At 45.0% G+C, this 24,823-nt stretch overlaps 2 protein-coding genes across 4 annotated transcripts in view; one reads left to right on the forward strand and one right to left on the reverse strand.

The window, feature by feature from the left end:
• The window catches only part of LOC135399924 (5-hydroxytryptamine receptor 1-like), a 299,523-nt gene that overhangs the window by 220,090 nt on the left and 54,610 nt on the right, over positions 1–24,823 (reverse strand). The window contains exon 1 of one of the 3 annotated variants that reach the window (XM_064631663.1): positions 2,406–2,434. The exons of the other annotated variants lie outside the window; for them this stretch is intronic. The gene's annotated coding sequence lies outside the window, so the exon portion shown is untranslated. Of the gene's footprint in view, positions 1–2,405; positions 2,435–24,823 lie in introns of those variants that run through there. 3 annotated transcript variants of the gene reach the window in all.
• Positions 13,386–23,046, forward strand: LOC135399921 (uncharacterized). Its single transcript, XM_064631655.1, has 7 exons — positions 13,386–13,522; positions 13,692–13,724; positions 14,069–14,187; positions 17,127–17,183; positions 20,942–20,965; positions 21,764–21,802; positions 22,808–23,046. Exons 2-7 carry the CDS (start codon positions 13,717–13,719, stop codon positions 22,888–22,890), a joined length of 330 nt encoding a protein of 109 aa, XP_064487725.1. The 5' UTR covers positions 13,386–13,522; positions 13,692–13,716; the 3' UTR covers positions 22,891–23,046.

Consider the following 24,823-nt stretch of genomic DNA (forward strand, 5'->3'; position numbering starts at 1 on the left):
GGCCCAACAAAAACTATGCACAGTATAGCAACAGAAACAGTCGAAAAAAAAAATTAGTAAAAGTGCTGCTTTAGCCGCGCCTGCTTGATTACCCCAAAAAAGCGCGCACGAAAGGTGCAGGGATAGGAGGAAGTGTTCCCGCCTCTTGTCTTACTTTTATTTCCCCCTCTTTGACCTCGATGCTGGTGACGACCGTCTTATCACAAAGAACTCACGACATAGGTCGCTGTTTCATTGACGTTTGCCAGTCACTAACAAAAAACGGATTTATCTGGGAAAGCTACTGTCTAGCTTGTGCTGCCCGCGGAACCAAGATTCAAGCGCTAAAATCAGCAAAACAAAAGAAGGCGGGGACACTTCCTCCTATCGCCGTACCTTTTGCGTGCGCTTTTTTGCGACAATCAAGCAGGCAGGGCTAAAGCAGCACTTTTACATTTTTTTGACTATTTTTGTTGCTATACTGTGCATAGTTTTTCTTGGACCTGCGGTTATCAGTAGAAAATTTCATATTTGTGTTTAAAAAAAAGTGAGGTTGGCTTGGCAATTTTCGAAGTTCGATTGAAACAAATAAATTTCCCTCAATTAAAAATTGTCCAAACCCTTCTTAAAGGGCGGCAAAAGTTTCCAGATGGTAATTCCCGAAAGTCTCACAATCCTCCGGCGTGTACGCCGCCAGTTTGAATTTTTTTATCACTTTAGGTGAAACATCCTGTATAGGAACCCATTATAGGAGTAACTCCGTCGGAGTAACTCCGTTAAGGTTGACGGACAACATATACACACATGTATATGGAACACGGGCACAGGTTCCCAGGCATGGGACCCTTCTGGGAGAGGGAAGCTCTGCAGTTCAGTTTCACGATATCGCTCTCGGTTCCCAAGCGCATTTCGACAAATCGTGAGAACATTACGTCAGAATTTCAACAAATTTCCAACGCTAACTTCTTTGGGCAACCTGCCACTACTAAGCAACGCATTCGTATAAAAATAAATACGTGCAACTCCAATGGCAAACGATGGAATAACGCTGCAAGGAGAGGGGACCCTCCACACCTGCGCCGTCATGGCCCCAGAGGGGAAGAGGATCAGCGTCCGTGCGGCCGAGGTGCCCCCCATCGTCTTTGACCGTAGCAGACGAGTTTTCAATAGCCAATGGAAGACCAGTTTCGTAGCAGACGAATTTTTCATAACCAATGGAAGAACAGTTTCGTAGCAGATGAATTTTCCATAAGCAATGGAGGACACTTTCACGCTTTCGCTCCATCGCCGCAGCAGCGGCATGCCGCTTTCCAATTTGAAAGACCCCAGCTACGTTGCATATTTCTAGCAATCTTGCAAATTAAATTGCGCTGTGATAAAAGACATGTGCTCCCGAGACTACAAACACCCAGCTACAAACCCTGCCCAGTACCTGAGCCATCCACGCAGAGATAGGCAAGATATTTCGTATATCGGTACATTCGCAAACCAAACTCGCCGACAATAGAATAACTGAACCTGATAACACCAATATCCGAACAATAATTACATCAACGGATGTTACTCTGGAACAGTTTCTTGGGGCGAAGATAGCGACGGGTCGCCCTAATCGAATTTCTTCGTCACGTTGCAAAAGGGCCTGCTAACAGATAACTCATATTCAGGAATCACCAGTGCAAACTACAGATTCATACTCGTTTCAATATAAATCACGTGACTAGATAATTTTTCTTGATTGATGATAAATTATTCCAGTGTTTTTACATCACCCCTACGATTTGAAGCTCCTATACATGTATTTGTCATGTCTTCTATTATAATTTCCGTCCTTTTATATTCTTTCGCGTATCCTTTTTTAAACTAAAAATAGAACCCTTCTAAATGCGTTTCTAAAAATGGGAAATGGTAACTAATATACTGTTCATTTCTGACCCATGAGCTTCGTTCTCCCTCCTCTCGTTCAGTTAATGATTATGATCATCGTATCAAGAATAATGATTTACTAAACCATATTTTTCTTCAGCGCTCTGGAATCCGTTTATATTGGACATTTGATGTAAGGCTCTCTTCGCTCTGAAAAAGAAAATTATCCTCTATATATGAACCAATCAGTATCCTTTCTTCTCCACTTCTTTTTTTTTTTTTTCATATCCTGTAGCTCCATTTTAGATTTACTCCCGTACACTTTTATCCCTAATATTCGTATCAATTTACCATCGATTATTAATATACGTCCACATTTGTATTGCACGCTTTGAACCAGCCGAACAACATATCATTATCTCACACTGTTACCAATTTTTACTAACTCCAATCTTCTTATCTGCACTGATCATGTAATTCGAGACGAGTTGTAGCTTGATGACAATGATGATGACGACAACGATGATGATGATGATGATGTGAAAAAAGGAACACGCACTCACATGAGAGGCACCCCGTGGAATATTCTTGTGGAAGCAAAATTAACTGCTCAAGGGGCAGGAGTTTTGTAGCAGTTCCAGGGCAGGAGTGGCGTATTGCGGCCTACGTAGCAGACGATCCGTCCTTTTTCTGTCGTCTGCTACGGAATATCTTTTGAATCAGCCGCAGGATATTCCCCGTGGGTAGCAGTGCTAGTGCCAACGCCACTACAGAAGGCCTGCTTATTGCCTCCTCTCCCTTCTCCGTCAGAATTCGTCTGCTACTGCGATTCGCCGTCCTGCGAATTCAAGAACTCGCAAATGATTGCTACTAACTTGGAACTTGCAGACCTGAATAGACAAAAAGTGCAATACGGTTTCCAGAAAATCAGTTTTTAGAAACATGTGGGACCGCGCTTTATTTCCAAGTTTTCCCATATAGTACGCGGGGACGTTCAATCACTACTCGCAGACGACCGTGGTTTGTCTTCATGGCCACGACCGACCGCTGAAAGCACGTTCGTGATTGGCTACCGCTGTTGAAAACACGATCCTGATTGACTGACTCTTAGTTGTTAAGTCACATCGACGAGTAAGCAGGCTTTCCCTATCTAGATGGTGTTGCCAGTGCCCTCTAGATAAACAAAGCCTGATCGGTTGAATGACATGGTGGTGGTGGTGGTGGTGGTGGTGGTGAAAGGGCATGACGTAGTCACGCACGAATAGTCACGTAGTCAATCACGACCGTGCTTTCAGTGGCGGTAGTTATGGAAACGAGCCGCCATGAGCAAACAGAAGCATAGGCAGCCACTGATATAGCCACAGAAAGCCTGTGTTTGAAATCGTTTGCGGTGATTGGCCGAAACCAACGACGTCCTGACTTTGTGCGTTCACGTCATGAATGAGTGGGAGGAGGTGGCAATGCACGAAGAGACAAGCGAAGAAACATTAAGGGCTCGCGCTTACGTGGCAACAGAAAGTCATGACGTTTTTCGCACCTTCCGCTGGAGTATTCTAGGGAATGTTGCTCTTACGAATGCACGGAAAACGTACTCGCTGTTCGGAAAATGCAGCTTCTGGTATGCAAAACCCCTACAGCAACCTGATCAAGGATGCTCCTAACGTTTCTGCCGCGCCTTGAGTGTGCGAGAAAAGCTTTCACTCAGGGTGTTTCGCTTTCGGTATACACCATGCAGTATCGTGAAAGGCAGGCCCTTTATTCATGGAACCCACTGCTTTTGTTGAGAAGAGGATGGAGGAGCGAGTAGACTTTGGCACTTGTGTTTGTGTTCGGTCACCTATGAGGGAGTCGCTTTGTTTCAAAGGAAGGGCTTTTCCTTTGAGCCCCCAGAAAGGCTTCCGGAGTATAATCGCCCGCATGAGCCCGTAAGCCCCTTCTGTCGCGGACCAGAGCTAATCGTGCTACTGCGCGCTAATCATGCCCGCTGTTCGTTAACGTTCCGGTCGACCTTTCAAAACTTGTGCACCGTATTCCTGAAACTACAATCTCCTCCGTGATAGCGTCATATGATCGAATCACTCAAGAACAAGAACAACAAAATCGGTGCGAAGAATGTAACTTGTCTCGTTTATCTAGTCTGTTTCACAAGAGCGAGATTATGCAGACATTCAAAAATACAGACAAGGTTACTTAAAAACTACCATTGTGAGATAAAAAGAAAGGAAAGGTGTGTGTGGGGGGGGGGGGGGGGTGAGAGAGAGAGTTGCTAGAAACGCGAGCGGTTCTGAGATGCGGGTGCAATAATTCATCTGCCTCGAGAGAGATTTGCATTACAAGACGTTTTCGATTATCACATATTCTGACAAATGTGCGATAAATTTGTCAAAATTTGTAAAATACGGCCCCCTACTGAGCCCCCTTGCATGCGTCTACCATTCGTCCCGTCATTTTTCTTACGGCGAAACATCTTCGCTGACAGAACGAGCAAGTGCAAAACAGACACCGTAATCGATATCATTCTGAAAATAGAATAGCCCTGACGTAACCACGTGATCGCCCCTCCCGCACCGAACATTCTCGTTTGGATTCCTCGGTTACAACTTCACATAACATAAGCAGTAACTCGTGTGTACACAGCGGTGCATTCTTGCGTAAAGACATTTCACGTGAACATAGGTTCCTGTACATTTCACGCGTAGTCACACAAAGAGTTGTAAATAGTGTCAATATACGTAAACGGTGCAGTGGAATGTGCGTGCGTGCGTGCGTGTGTGTGTGTGTGTTCAGAACGTTTAATAAAATTCTCCGTAACAAAAAAGGTGCATGTAAGAAAAGTGTGTCAGTCTGTTTTATTCTACCGCGCATTATCGGTTTTTTTTTTTTTTTTTCAATGATCCAAGATACAGCATGTTCCCTAACTGATGTCTAATATAATAATCATTGTGGGAGTTGATTAGATTTCCACGTATAAGTTGAGTCTGCCTGTACACTTGTGAGTCTACATGCTGCACCGCACTCTTAGAAATGAACTTCACCGCGTGGCACGCTCTAGCCAACCATCATCTCGAATGATATCGTTACCTGCACTGATTTGTTGAAAACGGGAGGCGTACGCCTTTTTTGTGACACTTATGCTGTTCATAATTGCCACAAAAAAGGCGTACGCCTCCCGTTTTCAACAAATCGGTGCACATAAAGATATCATTCGAGATGATGGTTGGCTAGGAGCGTGCTATGCGGTGAAGTTCATTTATAAGAGTGCGTGTGTCGGAGATTTCCGGCGCACGTCAAACAAACCCCAGGTGGACCAACTTTTACCGCAGTCCTACCCTACGGCACGTGCAACACGTCGCCACACCGGACAGGCAAACCTCACGTGTAACATCACGGTACCATTATTATTACATGCTGCACGTGCCGCGGGATAGGACTGCGGATTTCGACCACGTGCACCGGAAATCTCCTGCACGCGCGTGCTGCAAGCAATGTTTATCTCCCCCACATTACTACCGTCCTCGGTTCAGGGCAAGCCAGCACACTATACCGACGGAGCTACCGAGGCCGGCTAAACTGATGTTTCTTTGTAACGTCCGCGAAATCAGAGGTGGGGAGTAATGCATTACAAAGTAATGCATTACCGGTAATGCATTACTTTTGAGTAATGGGTAATGGTAATGAATTACATTTTGACAGCAAGTAATGAGTAATGGTAATGCATTACATTTCGACTGAGTAATGCAGGGTGGCATTACTCATTACTTTTGTCGAATGTCCATTCGCCACGTGAAAATTGGGAACATCCAGGTTCTCTTCAACCCGCCTTTAACAATGAGCACAGGGCAACAAGGAAAGAGAAAGGCGCAGCCTGGGGAATTCTGCAAGAGTTCAACAGTCGGCGGTGTGTGTCACAAGTGTCTACATGATGATATCATTTGAAGTAAAGGAAAATCAATGAAATAGAAACAAAACCTCTATGAGGGTAATGCGTAACAATTGCTGTAGGGATTCACTGTTTTGGTATGGTACCGTGTTAGCTTCTCTTGTGCTGTCAGAGGTAGTTTCTCTGCCAGGACAGAGCTGTAGGCTGGGCCTGATCCGCCGGCTCCATAATGCTAGAAAAGGCATCATCTGCAATAAATCTTATCTATAGCTTTTGCCTATCAGACTCTCTTCTTCGGGGATTTAGTGGCACCGATTTGGGGATACTCGTGTGGCTATTGCCTATAGCAAAAAAAGTAAGGAAAAACCTTATGCATAGCACCTTTGAGGCTTATGCCCTAAAACGTAAATGTAATGCCAGAGTAATGCCATTACTTCGTTAAAGTAATGGCATTACTAATGCATTACTATTATCCAAAAAGTAATGAGTAATGTAATGCATTAGATTTTTATACAAGTAATGAGTAATGGTAATGCATTACAAAATAAAAGTAATTTCCCCACCTCTGCGCGAAATATCAGCTTCACCTTCCCGCTGCCTCTCCCGTTCCTTTGGCATCGTTGCACACCCTTCACTTCCGGTTGCGAGTATCGGAGGACGGCAGATCCTATCATTTACCCGAGGAACGACATAGCGTCACGGCAGGAGTCTTGACGGCTGTGACGGCAGCTCCTTTGGCATCGCGGCGACCTTTTCGCTTCATATCATGCCCAGCTCGCAGTCAATGTTTCACGGTCGCCAGTTCCTTTCGCTTTCTTGTCTTTGCCCCGTGGCCACTGTTCCGTGTGGGTTATCCAATTGATGCAGTCAGGCGAGACGCTAGTAGTGACATTCCATGGAAGCGGGAGGTACCCGCTTACCTTGCCTATCCACTTTCGTCGTGTTCGCAGCCACGTATAGTTATCAGGGAGGCTTCGCGATCAACAAGTGTTCTTCTTCTTTTCTTTTCTTTTTTTTTTTTTTTTTTTTTTGCGGTACTGGTAATCTAAAGGGATGCTATAGTTACCTTTTTGTGTAACCTCACTGTGAGGCTATTCAACCAAATTACCGCAAGCGATGAGGTGGTATCCCCTCTGGCGATGACACACCTGGTCACCACCACAGTTGTTGTTTTTTGTTCCTGCTACGGTATTTTGCGAGCGATCATACATTCCTCTGAACGGAATGAGTTTGTGTAGCTGTGTGTATAGAATAGGCGCACTGCAACTATTGATGGCTGAACAACAAAAGCAGAGCCGTGTTGCCAACGATAGCGCTTTTCTCCAAAATCGTAGTGCAGCTTTTTTTTTTTTCCTCTTTTTTAATTCGACTGGTCGATCTGGAGCGTCTTCTCGCTCTCTTTCTCGGATCTATTCGGATTGGATTTGCATGTCTCACTTGCCACTCACTGCTCTTTCCTGCTCTGCTGAAAGAGCTTTGGTTCAACCGGAACTTCAACGGACCACTGCCGTCACTTCCGGTTCTTGGGAGACCTCATCCGGGCTCTTGACCGGAGCTCTTATTTTTCGCTAGTGGATTCGAAGTCGGTTCCTCCATGCCGTGTTTTGTTGCTCTGTACCGGATTCAGGGTCTGGCTTCAGATCTACCAGTCGAATTCGCCATTAATAAACCGTTGAAAACGTGGTCTTCCAAGAACCGCATCAATACCGCAACCAATGTCACACCACACCACGCGATTGGATCTGGTGGATACGAGACGATAGCTTCACGTTGACGCTACCAGTTGTCAGCTAAAACTGCATAGTGTTAGCTGGAAGGCAACTAAGTAAAAAGCAACGAATTGGCACGAATTGGAAAGAATGTCATGAACAGAAACATCAAAATAACCTTACAAGACATACCAGATTGCTTAAAATATATTGCATCCGCGTAACTCAGCTCACGCAAGAAAAAAATAAATAAATCTCGTCATCGTCATTCGCTGCCTGTGTCTCCTAAACCTCGCGGTTCATATACACGGGGTGTGGGCTCTATTTACCTTTATTTACAACAGACTAAAGCGTCTCACCTTACTTGTTGCGTGCCTGGGCGCTCACCAGTGATTACAGGTTCTACGCGGAAGCTGCAGGTCCATAACGATGCGAAAGGTCGATCACTGCACCCTTGGACGGACCTCGATTGCGTTTCAGCCGGCAATGCCGACGCACCGCAAAACAGGGAGACGCGAGGGCCCCGAACTAATTGGAAGATAGCGTGCGACCCAAGCGTTCAGTGCCCCACTATTAAGATGACACTATTTAGGTCGAGCAGTTGTAAATGTTCCCGCGTCACGAGCAACTTTCTCAAATACGTCCCCGGGTCTATGTTCAAGAAAACACGCAAGCAAGCAGCACATCACACGAAGAAGCCACACACGAAGTGAACCTTCTTCTCTGTCTCGTCCCTTCAAAATGCACGTCATTCTAAATGTGTATCGGAAAGTGGGAATACAATTACAAACGATACGTCCTGCACACCGAGTGGCTTCGTGGGATGTGCTTCGGCACAGTAAGGTGTAAGTCAGAGCCTGTCTGGCCATGGCCCATCGCTCGATCCTTGGGAGGGCGACGAGCCGTGGTGTCGCCGTCGAAACCGGAGCTTGTCTCAATGAATTGTGGCTGGACCTCCTCCCAAGAAGAAGAAGAATAGGATGGCCAGAGAGCTGAAGGTTATATAGACCTTGTCGCGTTACTCTCAAACCACCAGTCTGTGTGCGCTCTTTAGCCTCGTTCCCAGCGACGACACAACGGGGGTGGACTGCCAAAATCGCTCTTCCCATTGGGATGAATACTGGTGGTCACCGTCTTTAATGACACTAATGAGTATGATCGATAAAAACGTAACATTCCCTATAACTATTCATCTGGGCAACATCGGAGTAGCGTATCAATGTTCGAAACATCACGGAAACAGAAGACTGCTTGCTTCCGCGTGCGATATGCACACTTGTTCACGTGAGGATATCTTTTCTACACAGGTTCCCGAGCGGGAGAAAATGAAACGGCATGAAATGAACATGAACGGACACGAAAATGCACGAAAACACACACGGGAAAATGAAGGAACTCGGCAAACGGCAGTCCAGATGTGCACAGTTCCTATGACTACCACGGGGTGGCAGCACTAATGGCTGCGCCCATTCGTTGAATCGCGTTTTTGTGTATATCGGTGGGAAAGTGAGAACAGCGGAGAAAGAAGAAGCATCCTATTTTTTTCTCTCTCTCTTTTGCCTCACTACACCAACTGATCGATTAATTTATTGATTAAATGCCACCAATTTAATCGCGTAAAAATTCTTACTCGGTGCGCGGCCCTAACGAATATTAGTAAGTTCTAGGGCGTCGTACGCTGTCGCCTTTGCGTATGTAACAGAGGTGGGGAAATTACTTTTATTTTGTAATGCATTACCATTACTCATTACTTGTATAAAAATCTAATGCATTACATTACTCATTACTTTTTGGATAATAGTAATGCATTAGTAATGCCATTACTTTAACGAAGTAATGGCATTACTCTGGCATTACATTTACGTTTTAGGGCATAAGCCTCAAAGGTGCTATGCATAAGGTTTTTCCTTACTTTTTTTGCTATAGGCAATAGCCACACGAGTATCCCCAAATCGGTGCCACTAAATCCCCGAAGAAGAGAGTCTGATAGGCAAAAGCTATAGATAAGATTTATTGCAGATGATGCCTTTTCTAGCATTATGGAGCCGGCGGATCAGGCCCAGCCTACAGCTCTGTCCTGGCAGAGAAACTACCTCTGACAGCACAAGAGAAGCTAACACGGTACCATACCAAAACAGTGAATCCCTACAGCAATTGTTACGCATTACCCTCATAGAGGTTTTGTTTCTATTTCATTGATTTTCCTTTACTTCAAATGATATCATCATGTAGACACTTGTGACACACACCGCCGACTGTTGAACTCTTGCAGAATTCCCCAGGCTGCGCCTTTCTCTTTCCTTGTTGCCCTGTGCTCATTGTTAAAGGCGGGTTGAAGAGAACCTGGATGTTCCCAATTTTCACGTGGCGAATGGACATTCGACAAAAGTAATGAGTAATGCCACCCTGCATTACTCAGTCGAAATGTAATGCATTACCATTACTCATTACTTGCTGTCAAAATGTAATTCATTACCATTACCCATTACTCAAAAGTAATGCATTACCGGTAATGCATTACTTTGTAATGCATTACTCCCCACCTCTGGTATCTAAGGGATAGCATTGGTCGTTCTGAGCACGCACAAAACACAGAGAGAGATTCGCGCAGTGCGCAGAACCACCACGCTATCTCTTACGCACGCAAAGGCGATAGCGTACGATGCACAAAACACACTATTTTTGCGATTGCAGTTGCGTGCATTTTACCATAAACCATGCGTATGGGCTCGGACCAGACATGTATAAAATACTGCGCAAAAGTATTTAAAATAAGATACTAAATACTCCACGTAAAAATGTATTTTGAAATAGAGTACAAAATACCCAAAACTGAAAGTAATTTGAGTAGAGTACTAAATACTATAAGAAGTATTTAAGATACTCTTTAAAATACTTTACTATTAGCAGTAAGTGAAACGCGTATTCTGAACGTGGCCGTACAAATGAAAGGAATAAACTTCATCCGCCAGCACATCTTTTATTTGCAAGATCTTGGTGTCAATCCATGTTTGGTGAACTTTGGTGATATGTTCGGACCCAGAATTTCGTAATCCCTCCTGTATGTCAGCTCGAGTCTTTCAACCTCCGGTGCGTGTTTACTGCTTTTGTGACCAAGGAAATAAATGCCGGGATTCTCTTGTACCTAACGAAATAGGATCCAATATTAATAGGACCGTTTTCTGACGAAGGTGGCGGGCTATTGACAAGCAAGACCCAGCGTGGGACCAGCCACAACTTTACAGGAGGATAAATGACAGATGAGCGAATTCCCCCAAAAAATAAAGAGAAAAGGGGGCGAAGTTCCAGTGAGCTGAAAACCTGGACATTGCGAGGAAAGTGTGTTGGATACGGCTTGACGAGGAAGGATATATGTATTTTGAGTACTGAGTAGCAAATACCGCAAAAAGTATTTTAAATACTTTAAAAGTACTCATCGCAAGAAATATTGAGTAGAGTACCAAAATACCGAAAAAAAGTTTTTAGAATACTGTATTTTGAGTACGTACAAGTCTGGCTCGAATCTATACGCACATATGCAGTGTTCTAATAGGACGATAATGATGATACACACAAGGGAAAAGCTCCAATGGGCGTCACCGACACCCACGTTCGTTTATTTATAATTTGCGAACCAAGAGCTATAGTGTGTATCGCAATATGTACGGTTGCTATTTACAGCACTTCCGCGAGGCAGCACAGCTGTTTGGCATTGTCCCGAGCGTGCTACGCCACAGAAAGAATCGTGCGAAAAATTAATTTCCGGACGAGCTTGCTGCCCCCGGTCGATCCACCAGCCATAATTACAGCACAAAGAAGAAAAGCGAAAGAAAGCCAGGAGAGGAAACAAAAGTCGCCGCGACCAAAGGACAGGAGCGCAGAGGAGTATTTTGAGGCACACGACACATCCGGCCAGCAAATATGGAGCTTCCGTGCGAGAAAAAAAGTTAACAAACCGCGGTATAATTCACTATGTTACAAGTCCACATAACCCACTTGCACGTAACTCTGTCGTCTTTCCTCTTCAGTAAAATGTAACTATGCCCCGAGAGCACATAAGAGCTACAGTGACAAAGGTGTACCTCCGCCAGCGTATAATGTATCCGTACGTTGAGAATGGAAGCATACGAGAAAATGGCGAGGACTAATACCCTAGTCAGATCGCAAAACGGAGGTCGTTAGCGGAACGGCCGTTACTTCACCTGTATTCCAACCATCATATCGAATGACATCGTTCTCTGTCCTGATTTGTTGAAACCAAACCAGGGCAGAGAACGATGTGATTCGATACGATGGTTCGATACAGGTGAAGTGACAGCCGTTCCGCTATAACGGCCTTAGGTTTGCCGTCTGACTAGGGTGTAAGGCAGTTCGGGGATGCAAGTCACATGTTTTTATTGCTCGAAGTCCGTTGTCTCTGCTGAGCATTTTCGCAACATCACCAGTGTATACAAGCAATAGTTTGAAGCATGCGGGAGCACTACATTAGGAGTCTGAAGCGTAATCCGCCCGCCTAAGCCAATCACGGACATCTTTGGATGTGTGGGCACAGTTTGGTCTGTAGGAGTCAAGTTGCCTATACACGTGTGGGTCACGATACCCGGCATTGGTGGCCTGCCTCCCATTGACTGGACCACGGTGAGGTTTTTGGACCCTCCGCCTGTCGCACGGGACTGGCAAAAGCAATCAACTTTGCTGATGCCGCTTAGCATCCGGTGGCCCTGACTGTGGAAGCGCAAGTTGCCTTCAGCTATTCACAGGTCTTCGTTCGCACGTTGGACGTGAGCAGGGCCTCTATGGACCCCTATAGAGTGTTCTCGGCGGTGGCTATCTTCCACCCATCTTTTTCGCCATGTCCAAGGTGAGCGGGAGATCATCTCCTGGACACGATACTGTATTGTGAGAACGTGAGAAATTGGAGAACAAGTAAACGCAAGTTTTTCTATTGTTCGCGTGCTGCTCTCTGCAAAGTATTTACGTAGCATTCTTCCACCAACACAGGAAACCTGTCGGTTTTAACAGCTCCACTCAGTAGGTAACCTCATCATAGACGATAGCCTGAATTACAAACACAATATTTGTCAGAAAGGAATGTCAGAAATGCTAACGGGTAGTTTGACTCATTGCAGACGTACATATTAGTTACAGAAACTCATCCTCGTCACCGTTACAAACGCTTTCGGCCCCCACTACACTTAACAAACATCCTGCAACTATTTGTATTTTAGTATATGTTCCATCCAGTGCGCCAAGTCTACTGAGAAATGCCCAAGCTATGTCGGGTGAGGTACGGCCACCGATACAGCATTTGCGCTGTTCACACTAAGTAGCCGAAAAAGTAGATTTGCAATCCCGTCTCGATTGTCGTAGGTTAATCCGGTAGGAACATCTATAGGACGTAGGCTCGACGTCGCAATGCCCCACAAACACGTCTGCTGGATGTGACAAATGTCCAGCATGTACATCCAGAGGACATGCATTTAAACAGTTATGGACGAGCCTCCGACGATCCATAGTGCATCCATGGGACGTAATGTGGACATACCTGGGTATCTACTAGACATCCAAAATGTCCACTGTGTACCGTCCTCTGGATGTCCATAGAGCTTTTTGGTTTACTGGGCGCCGAGGACGCGCTAGCAACTTCGTGGCAGGGTACAAATTGCCTACAAGATGCCTTCCGTGATCAGGGGGCGTTGAACACGGTGTGCCGTGAATCAACATATCAATCACTGTGGCGTCGCTCATGATCATATGGTTGTCTCGCGAGGTAAAGCCACGTATTATCATCAACATACTTTGGTCGCAAATCAAGACGGCTGTTGTCCAGCACTGTTACGATTTTTCTGCATCAAAGGATTTGATGTTCGTCCAACCGTGCCCGCCAGTAGTGAACCAAAAGAGATACTACGTGCACAAAGCCCGAAGACGAAGATGAAAAGGAAGAAGACGAGACTGGCTCAGTGGCCCCCACCGACTCTGCGCCCCGTTCTACGTTCAGATAAGGGAAACTGATCCCAGCCATTCACCTTAGATACGAGCGGTGTTTCGTTTTGCTTCACCCAGTGTGTCTACCCAGGCGGCGATTATCGTGGAAGTATAGCGCCAAGCTTTCTTCTCTCTCTCTCTCTCTTTCTGTATTTTTTTTATCAGGATTGAAGCCATAGCAGCGACAGTGTGTATAACGTGGCTTTCGATGTTTGGATGCTTCCAGAAGTAGTTGCTGTTTTTTATTAACGTCGCTCGTTTCCCCCCTTCAGATATTACACTGAGCTCATTTCGAGAATGACGACGTAAGTAAATGAGGTGAACTGAAAGACGACACAACTGCTGTTTCTTATCTGTGCTCGACTGTACAAATGGAATGAAACGCTTAGCTTATCCTTAGAACACAACTCTACCACCTAACACGCCGAAGGCGAACGACTGGACAAAATGATACCGTAATCACTCCTGATTTGTGGAAAGCGCGGGGCGTACGCCCTTTTTGTGACAATTAACGTAACTGCGTAGGTGTCACAAAAAAAGGCGTACGTGTTAGGTGATGAAGTTGTTTTTTAAGAGTGTAGGATGCAAAATTCCCCATGAATGTTGCATGAGAACGGCTATAGAAGACAGCACCATATCTCTTCTGCAGGACAACCCACTACGCCCCGTATCGGCGAGCCGATGCGTCCCAGGATATTTACATTGTTGTAAGCTTTTGTATGCTTATGTTCCTCTCAGCGATGGTGGTCGCATTGATGCTCATAGCGGGTATGTATACATCGAATGTTTACGGAACTCTTCACAGTGTCCACGTTATTAAATTACACGCCTTCCAGTTTTCCACGGCTCATCAGTACTGCCAGTACTGTACTGTGTGGTTTCGCGTTTTCGGCATTTGCCAAAAAACACCCACATCTTTTTTTTTTAATTTTTTATTCGGCATGTTCCGAATTATAATCTTGCATATGGTGCTACATGCCGAAAATGCCGGTACCCGATTGGCGTTTTCTTCCTCCGGCGCATCACATTTTCACAGTTTTATCACAGTTTTAAGTGCTGCATGTCGGGAACCATCTTTCATTATTATTTCACATACAAGAATAGCATAAACAAACAAACAAATAAATAGCATTAAAAAAATTAGCTTTAACTGTGTTTGAAACACGATGCGTATATTATTCACTGTAGTTCCCGTTCTATCTATATGGAGACGCTTGTTTAGATTTATTCTCGTCCACTCGCTCTCGGGAAGCGAGAGGGCCAGGAAATCGGAAAGTATTCGCTTTCAGTTGGAACTTCCTAGTTCGTCTTAAATCTTGCAGGGCTTCTACGTGCATATAGACCCTTTCTTTTTACGTATTGATTCGGGGGGAATCTTCGTGTAATGCGTTGAGGGTTTACAGCTTTGTCTGCATACATATTCATGACACCAAGACGCGAAGCAGCACCAAAAGAAACTAAGTTGGGAGTAATGCCCCTTTGCTTTTGCCGTGCCTGCTTTTTTTAGCGCAACTGGAGCAATGCTGTAACTCCAAAATGCACCCACAACCGGCTCGAGTTTGCCGGAGCGAATGAGTTTCGTTCAGTAGCCTTCGGCGTGTGCCAGCGCTTACTATAGTACACTCCAAGAAAAAAATAGTAGTAAAATGGGGAGTACTGTCCGAATTATCCGAATTTCCTAATTATCGGTGGTCGAATTAACGAGGTTTTACTGTAATTGCAGCTTCTAGTCCCCTAGACCTCAATTACTCCCCATTTTACTCCCCTAACCCCGAAATTTACCCCCAGGACTGCAAATAGTCACTGAACTTTGCAAATGGTCTTCTGAATGCAACAGTCTACGTAAATATGTGATCTTCGTGAACTTTGATATAGCTATATAACTTAGCTAACTTAGCGATTTTCCACATACACAGAGGAAAAAATAGCTTGATATTCTGCCTTGCGAAATTGTGCCTTGCGCGTACCGCAAGATTGTGTATCACTCGATATATCACGGTTGACGGTTTAATTCAAAGTCATTTCATTGACGCACACGAATTATGTACCTGGGAATTATGTAATTGCAATCTAGAGGACTAGAAGCTGCAATTACTCCGCATTTTACTCCTTTTTTCCTTAGAGTGTAAATACAGGCTAGCTGCTGGATGAACTCCATATAATGTAAGAGCCTGAGTCTGCATGGGCACACACGGACGACACACAACACGCGACTCAAGTCGTGTTGAGTCGTGTGTTGTGTGTCGTCCTTCTGTGTGCCCAGACTCAGGTTTCACCATTATGGAGTTCATCCACCAGACAAGATGTCGTACACTCTTAGAAACGAACTTCACCGCATAGCACGCTCCTAGCCAACCATCATCTCAAATGATCTTCGCTATCTGCCGTGATTTGTTGAAAACGGGAGGCGTACGCCTTTTTTGTGACACTTATGCTCTTCATAATTGTAACCAAAAAGGGCGTACGCCTCCGGTTTTTAACAAATCAGGGCAGACAACGATATCATTCGAGATTATGGTTGGCTAGGAGCGTGCTATGTGGTGAAGTTCGTTTCTAAGAGTGTATATGCAGGCAAGCTGGTGGAAGAACTCCAGTATGCAAAAGCCTGAGTCTGGGCACCAGAGGGACGACATGAACACACGACTCAATTGACTCAACTGACACGACTTACACGACATTGACACGACTCAACGACACGACACCACTCACGATTGAGTCGTGTGTTGTGTGTCGTCCCTCTGTGTGCCCAGACTCAGGCTTTTACATTATGGAGTTCACACGTATAACCTATTGCTCGTGCTTTATACGAGCAACAAACCGTTAAGTTACACCAACCTGACTGCAGCCTTTGCGGAATACCTTGAACAGTTTCCTGCATAGCATAGTTCCGGAATTTCGGATAGTTATGATCATAATATGTCCAGGAGGGACCCTATAAAGCAGCGTGCGGAAAGCCGTTTCCAGTACCTCTTGTTTGTTGGAACCAACGAGGCTGGTAATTATGGGTCCAAAGTGTGGTGCATCTACTGCTTCTGAAAGTGCTCCTAAGAGGCAAAACAGGCAGCGAAGACCTTACACGCAAATGTTGAATTGTTAGGTTTGCTGCGCAGGGACAAGTCTGCTTCCGCAGTTGCACGCCACTAGGGCATCAACGAGTCTGTATAGTACAGTTTCATCTTATGCGCCAATTTTGACTTTTGCGGGGATCCTACGCCCTTATATCGGCCCTCGTGAAAGCGAAGTACGTACCCGTACATCTAGCACCGTGCATTCAGGCCGTTGGTTTGGTAACGTTACAAATTTCGACAATAAACTGCCACAAAGATCCATGTCCACAAAATTATTTTCAATACTACTCGAGCTCATAAAAAGCCACATCAAATTATCTAAGAATTGTCTTTGGGGTATGTATAAGGAATAAACTTTTCATGCTTTTCCTGAATGTTTCCTGATCTTCAAAAAGTCTTACCTATGAAGATATTACCTTTTTTTTTTTTTTTTTTTTTTTTTGAAAATGAGGAGCCACAAATTGTGAGATGATGAAAAAACAAAAACAATCTCCTTTTTGCCGTACGTATAAGGATACACCTTTCATGCTTTTCCTGAATGTTTCCTGATCTTCAAAAAGCCTTACCTTGTTTTGAGAAAATGAGGGGCCGCAAAATGTGAGATAATGAAAAATATATATATTCCCTTTGCTGTTTCAGAATATCGTCAATACACGAACCGTAAAACCAGCGAAGAACCGTCGTCCACATCAGAGGGTAGGTATTTTGCCACCGTAAACAGATAGACGAAAACAAAAAACAAAAAAAAAACATGAATTGAGAACTCATTGTAAAACAAGTTCAAACTGTAACAAGCTTGAAATATGACAGTCGACGAAAAAGCCAAGACAGCGACGGGATTCGAACCATGCACCTGTAACTTTTTCGACGAGAGCCCTATTTCAATTTTTCGTGTTCTTATATGCACCTTGGGACTTGCGTTATGTTCGTCTATTTGTGTTCCACCCTCAGCGCAGTTACTTTCCATCACTATAACAAGTCCTACATAAAAGCGAGACAACACTCGATTCTGTGCCCATTCTACGTGTGTCCGACATTGCGGAATAGCGAAACTGAACGACAAACCGTCCGTCTAATAAGTCATGTCGAAGATTGCGACCCGATGAAATGACCCTTGAAGCTTCGATGCGGGAAAACCATTTTCCTTTCCCCCTCAAGACACATTCTGACTGAGAGCAAGGCGAAGAAATAGTGTTGTCACTCGTCTGAAGAGTCTCCGCTTTCCATTCTAAAAGGGCGATAAGAAAAGTCGAATCTTTGGGCGGCGAGAAATAGGAGTTCCAGTTATAAGCATCGAGTTGTTTGTCGCGTTGTCATCGCCAGTCAGACTCCTCTGTGACCGGGGGCGCTGCTTTTCCGGGAGACATCGGTGTTGCCTTACACCGCTGTCAGTTTAACTTTTCCACGTGGCTTAGTAAGACAGTCATGGCAGAGGACGAAAGCCCTATGACAGCAAAATGGGTGCCGCTAGCTCCTGCACTCTTAAAAATGAACTTCACCGCATAGCACGCTCCTAGCCAACCATAATCTCGAATGATATCGTTATCTGCCCTGATTTGTTGAAAACGGGAGGCGTACGCCTTTTTTGTGACACTTATGCTGTTCATAATTGTCACAAAAAAGGCGTACGCCTACCGTTTTCAACAAATCAGGGCAGTTAACGATATCATTCGAGATTATGGTTGGCTAGGAGCGTGTTATGCGGTGTAGTTCATTTTTAAGAGTGTGGAGGCAGTCATGGGCAAACTACTTCAAAATTGTACTTAAAGTACCAAGTACACAGCACCTCTTGTACTCAGTGTCAGTGCAGTACAGTACAGTACAGTACAGTACAGAGTACCATACTAGGAATGTACTTAAAGTAAAGTACAAATGCACTGCAAATTTTGATCATAACACTGGACTTTTCAACAGTTGGTAGTGATAAAAGATTGTTTCGGCTGCTATCCTTGTAAAGGTTTTAGCAAGCATTTTTGCCAAGTGCAACTTAGAACACATGAACGGTTTGCAGCTGACTCATTAATATGGACCGAAAGGAATGATTTCGCGACCAAGTTTTGCGTTTGTATTGTCAATGGGGTACTTAAGTACTTGTAAGGAAAGTTCCGAAGAAGTACGGTACAAAGTACACAAATTGAAATGTACAGGGTGTGTGCAGAAAAACGTGACCCGCATTTTTATATGTAACTCGTTGTCTACTTAGCCGATGAACTTCCGGTGGCGCACGACGACGTATTTATGCGTGCGAAAGCTACAAAAAAATCCTGGAAGCCATACTCAGTGTAAAAAAATAAACAGAGCGCGAAAACATGCGCTACCATGCATTAGAATAGGGCGGTCATGACAGTGCATGGTAGTGCATTTCGGTGTCAGAAGAGTTATGTGCAGGCACCGCTATAGGTACTGCCAATGAGCATCCATGTGGGACACCGTTTCGATTTATGCGTCGATAGCTCCCCTAGCGGTACTTGAACACAACTCTCCTACGTCCGACCATGTTGCCCTATTCTGATGCACGGAAGCCGACGTTTTCGTTGCTTCGTTTATTTTTCAAGCTGAGTATGGCTTCCACAATTTTTCTGCAGATTTCGCACGCTTATATAAATGCGCCATCGTGAGCCACCGGAAGTTCGTTAGTTAGGTAGGCAACAAGCTATGTGCCTAAATGCGGGTTACGTTTTTCTGCACACACCCTGTACTTTCAGTAAAGTACAAGTTCTGAGAAACGTACTTAAAGTAGTACTTGAGTACTGGGCACTTCAAGAACTTCCCATCATTGCCTGGAGGGAAACCTAACATACGTTTTTGTTAGCATATCTGTATTCTCATACACCGGCGACATTCCCCAGAATGAGGAAGATGCGCAAAACGTCTTTCTCCTGCCATGCGAGCGCGCAGCATCATGCTTTTCGTGCTCTTCTAACCATGATGGGGAATATCCTGCGGCTCGCCCACGGGATGCCCCGTAGCAGACGACAAGGCCGATTGTGTGCTACTGCTACGACTGCTACGTGAGCAGTACGCCACTACGGGTATTTCAGTATACGGGTGCGTAATGCTCATTAATGCTAATAATGAATGTGATTCGCCGCCTGAAAGTCCATTATGTACATATGAAGGGAAGTGCCTCAGGACTCTTCTTCTGGGCACCATCTTCATCATTACGTACAGAGTTTTCTGGGTATGGAATATTACTCAAGCCATGTACAGCTTGCGGCATACTTGTCTGGAATCCGCAGGCGTTACAAGAATTGTTGTTTCGACTAGTAAACAAACACGTACTGGGTAGCATGCAGTACGTGAACTTCACCGCATATCACGCTCCTACACTCTAAAAACTGAACTTCACCGCATAGCACGCTCTGCGTCAACCATTGCCACGAATGATTTGTGTTATCGCTTCTGATTCGAGGAGAGAGAGAGGCGTACGCCTTTTTGTGTCAATTATCATATATCCAAATTGACACAAAAAGGCGTACGCCTCCCTCTCTCCTCGAATCAGAAGCGATAACCGTATCATTCGTGGCAATGGTTGGCGCAGAGCGTGCTATGCGGTGAAGTTCAGTTTTTAGAGTGTAGCCAACCATAATCTCGAATGATAACGCCTTTTTTGTGACACTTATGCTGTTCATAATTGTCACAAAAAAGTCGTACGCCTCCCGTTTTCAACAAATCAGGGAAGATAACGATATCATTCGAGATGATGGTTGGCTAGGAGCGTGCTACGCGGTGAAGTTCATTTCTACGAGTGTGTCTATTAGTCGGAATAAACGTTACTGCAACACCTGTAGGCTTCAGACAGGATAAACCGCAAGCTGTCGATTCCAGACAAGTATGTCGCAAGCTGTACTCACACGCACGACATCTCCACGGAATATTCCTGCGGAAGAAAGGGAAAAAAACTGCTCACGAGACAGAAGTTCTTCCTTTCGAGACGGAAGAGAACTTGTGTCTCGTGAGCAGTTTATTCCTTTCCGGCGCTGGAATATTCCGTGGGGACGTGGCGCGTGTGAGCACATGGCTTGAGTAACATTCCATACCCAGAAAACAGAGAACAGACTCTGTTCGAAATATCGGCGGCTCCCGTCCTGAGACGCTCCCCTTCATTTGTACACGGTGGTCTTTTAGGCGGCGAATCACTAAAAGAAACTGGCGCAGATACAGTAATTATTTATTTCGAGTCTTCTCATCAACAAAAATTATAAAGTATAGAAACTATGCCAAGTACTTCAGTGTTTTCACGTGTTCCGCACAGAAGAAAGGGATCCGATCAACGGACACTAAACCGATGGAGAAAGATTAATTGATAAGCTGGAAAAAGAATATTGACGCGACAGTTGTGAAATGAAACGGCGCGGGGGAAATGTGGGAGCGCTCCTTTGAAAGACTTGAGTAAGTTTTGATTATAACGAAGTCGTCACTAACGCCAGTGAACTTGCTTCATTATATTACAGATGTAATTGTTCCATATAAAACGAGTAAGTATGAACACGACTGAGGAGTGATTATAACTGGTAACAAATACCAAATTAATTGGTACACCAAATTAATGTGGTACTGTGCACACTTAGAAATGAACTTCACCGCATAGCACGCTCCTATAGCCAGCCATCATCTCGAACGATATCGTTATCTGCCCTGATTAGTTGAGAATGGGAGGCGTACGCCTTTTTGGTGATAATTATGAACAACACTACAGCGTCCCAAAAAATGCGTGAGCCTCAAAGCCCGTTTTCAACAAATCAAACCAGATAATGATATCATTCGAGATGATGGTTAGGACGATGGTTAGCTACACTCTTAACAATGAACTTCACCACAGAGCATGCTCCTAGCCAACCATCATCTCAAATGATATCGTTATGTGCCCTGATTTGTTGGAAACGAGAGGCGTACGCCTTTTTTGTGACACTTACGCTGTTCATAATTGTCACAAAAAAAAGGCGTACGCCTCCCGTTTTCAACAAATCAGGGGAGATAACGATATCATTCGAGATTATGGTTGGCTAGGAGCGTGCTATGCGGTGAAGTTCATTTTTAAGAGTGTAGTAGCATGCTGTCCGAGGCAGGACCCCCCAGAAAAATCCTGGATCCGTCTCTGGAGACCATGCCAGTTAGTCAGGAACGTCAAAACGTCTCTGAAGTGAACGCCATCTGTACTGTCCTGTGATATACTATCAGTGCGGTGCGGTTGGCGTGCGACAACAGCCAAGTGGTTGTTATGCGCTGGACGGCTTAATTGCAGTTTGTAACAGGCGTTTTCCTGCCTGTCACAGGTCGAGGATCTTCAGCGAGAGCCCTTCAAGAGCAAACGAGTGAGTGAAAATGATTATCAGTGAAATATACAGCGCCCTGCATTAAGAACAAATTAGCTCTGTTACACTTATGTTGGGAGGGGTCTCAAAACTGGAACAGTATACATTCCCAGTACATTGTTCACCTTGCTTGCAAAGTTTGCATATAGTATAGATTTGGGACGTCGTCTGCTTTAGCCCTTCAACTTCTGTGGCTTTTCTGTGGCTACAAGTGGCTGCCCATGCGGCTCATGTCGACTCGTCTCCACAGCTACGGCCGTGTTGCTACACTGTTAAAACAGAACTTCACCACATAGCACGCTCCTAACCAACCATCATACTGAATGATATCATTCTGTGTCATGATTTGTTCAAAACAGGGGGGAGGCGCCTATCTGGGACAAGATAATCTGTCCCAGATAGGCGCCTCCCGCCTGTTTTGAACAAATCATGACACAGAATGATATCATTTGGTATGATGGTTGGTTAGGAGCGTGCTATGTAGTGAAGTTCTGTTTTAACAGTGTACTGTCAGCACCACCTAGATAGAGAAAGCCTCTTATTCGTCGACGTGACGTCACAACTAAGTGTCAGCCAATCAGGATCGTGTTTTCAACGGCCGTAGCCAATCACGAACGTGCTATCAGCGGTCGTAGCCATGGAGACGAGCCACCGTCAGCCACATGGCCAGTCACTGTCGTCTGCGAGTAGTCAACGTCCCCGTGTACTAAATGGGAAAACAAAATAAAGCGCAATACTATCCCATATTTTTCTCAAGACTAATTTTCTGGAAAGCGTGTCGCACTTTTAGTCTACAGGTTCAAATTTGCGAAGATATAGCTGCAATCGTTTGCGGTAGCAGACGGATTCTGACTTGATGTGACTACGTAACGAAGGAGGGAGAGGAGGCATTGAGCAGACCATCTGTATGTAGGTGGTGTTGCTACTGCCCAGTTACATGTAGTAGTCAGTTCCTGCATGCTGGACGGAGGTTCTATAGTGTTTCTTATTCGCCGTCTTTTACAGCGCAAGCCACGAGACCAGCGACTGCGAGTGTTGGTGTTACGACTGTTAATAGTACTTCTAGTTATGCAACTATAAAGGGTTAACTACAATCCTTTATCGCGCAATATAGCATGCCATACAATGCACCCATGGTGTGTACGGCGCAGTAAATTGGTCATGTCATGTCAGACTAAAACACGTGAGAATTCTCTTGTTGATGTGATGAACATTTTAATAAGTGAAAATAAACATTGCGTACATATGTGTCTCACGAGCTGGAACATTTTATATGTTACGATTTCCAGCACACGTTTATCCGTCGATTTTATCGTCCCTCAAGCAAAGTATCTGGATGTATCCGCAGCAGGGCATGTAGACCAAGATTGGTTGTTTTCCTAGCTATATGTCACAGCATGAACGTAGCCAGGTGGGTACGACCTTATCTTTACGTCGTCGTACCGTATTTTTGACTCTCAGAGGTTCCGACAGATGAATCGATTTCACGTCTGTTTCCACTCGACGTGGGACGAACTAACGGATGAACAAAAACGCGGCCATGAACGTCGAGCACTGACATTATCGCCGCAGAACCTCCACTCATTATCTCTATAGACCACTTTTTCCTGTACTTGGCATTATCTGCAGCCTGCTCTTCCTTGTATAACAAAGCACTCACGTAAGATCTCTATGATGAGCAGTGGGGCGCCAGGATTATATATCGCCGTGACATGCTTTCTACGTGCCTTGGTTGTTTCTCTGTATTTAGTATATTGTTTTGTTGTAGTATGTGGTTGGCTTTTTTTCTTGGTAGTTTGCGCAAGTCCGGGCATTTCCTATACGAATAAATGTCTTGCGGCTATGCAGGTGTGGTGCCAGGCGTAATCAAATCGGCTGCGCATCGTTGAACAAGGGACCATTTCCATATGCGCGTCGCACCTGGCGGTAGAATGACGAAGTAATATCACGTGGAGCTAACTGGCTTTATTTTTGTTTTTTCCTTGTTGTAAAAACACAACATTTTCTTAGTGGTATAATGAGCTGCACTGGTGGCATAGAACACATGACACCAGGTCACGCAAAAAACCGTTATGACACATTCTGGCAACACAGTGTTTGCCCTCCAGTAATCATGGCGACGTTGTGTGGCAAAGTAATAAGAAGTGTAATGCAGAAGCGCACGCGCCGTTATTCACAGACTCCGGAAGTGAATCCTCAACTCGTGCAGCGCTGAGAAAGTTCGATTCGTTGCATGCTTCTGCGGTAATAATAATTGGGAGTATATTTTTGCGTTTCAGTGCTTAGGGGAATGGGGATGTTTTCCCCTAATTAACGTGTCAGCAGCCGGTATAGGTGAACGTGATGGAAGGTAATTGCTCTGAGACTGGAACACACAAACAGAAAGAACACTGCTTTTTCGACGACTGCTTTTCTTGAAGCCAGTATGCGGCTGCGCATGCGTATACGCGTACTCGGAAGCGAACAACTGCAGTCAAGCCCGTGGTGCTGCTTAGTGAGCAAAAATGAGCATGGTGAACCGTACCAGGAAACGTCAGTACCAGAATACAAGTGCGACATCCAATCTGCAAAAACCACGCAGCCTGATGCGCGGGATAAACTAAATCCTAAATCCTTTCCGACGTCGAAAGAGCGATCGACCACTCCGGCGAGGCCCGACCTAACGTTGCAGGGGCACTAAAGTGCACAATGAAAGGTACCGTTACCTTAACATCAACACAAAAGGAACTGGATTCATCCGTTGCCTCGTTCGTGGTTTACTATCGATAGGGAAAACGCAGCCTTCCCTAGTCCTCCTCTCCTCCTCAAGAAGTGCCACAATGCGGAGGGGACTCCTCCTTCTTTTCGATGATTGGACAAATCTTTTGAGGAGACCAATAGGATGCCGCACTGCATTGTCGAGCTTTTTAAGCATAAGCATATACGATGCACAATGAACACGGCAACCATATTCTAACATGATTAACATACCGGCTGTTTCCCACGAAGGTCCCTGGGCTATCGAAAAGCGTTCTTTTCAGT

The sequence above is a fragment of the Ornithodoros turicata genome, chromosome 7, assembly GCF_037126465.1.
Source record: "Ornithodoros turicata isolate Travis chromosome 7, ASM3712646v1, whole genome shotgun sequence".
In the NCBI taxonomy this organism is placed as follows: Eukaryota; Metazoa; Arthropoda; class Arachnida; order Ixodida; family Argasidae; genus Ornithodoros; species Ornithodoros turicata.

Coding starts and splice junctions, on each gene's coding strand:
- LOC135399921 (XM_064631655.1), top strand. Junction 17,184..20,941: donor ACCGTCGTCCACATCAGAGG/GTAGGTATTTTG, acceptor ATTATATTACAG/ATGTAATTGTTCCATATAAA. Junction 20,966..21,763: donor AATTGTTCCATATAAAACGA/GTAAGTATGAAC, acceptor TGCCTGTCACAG/GTCGAGGATCTTCAGCGAGA.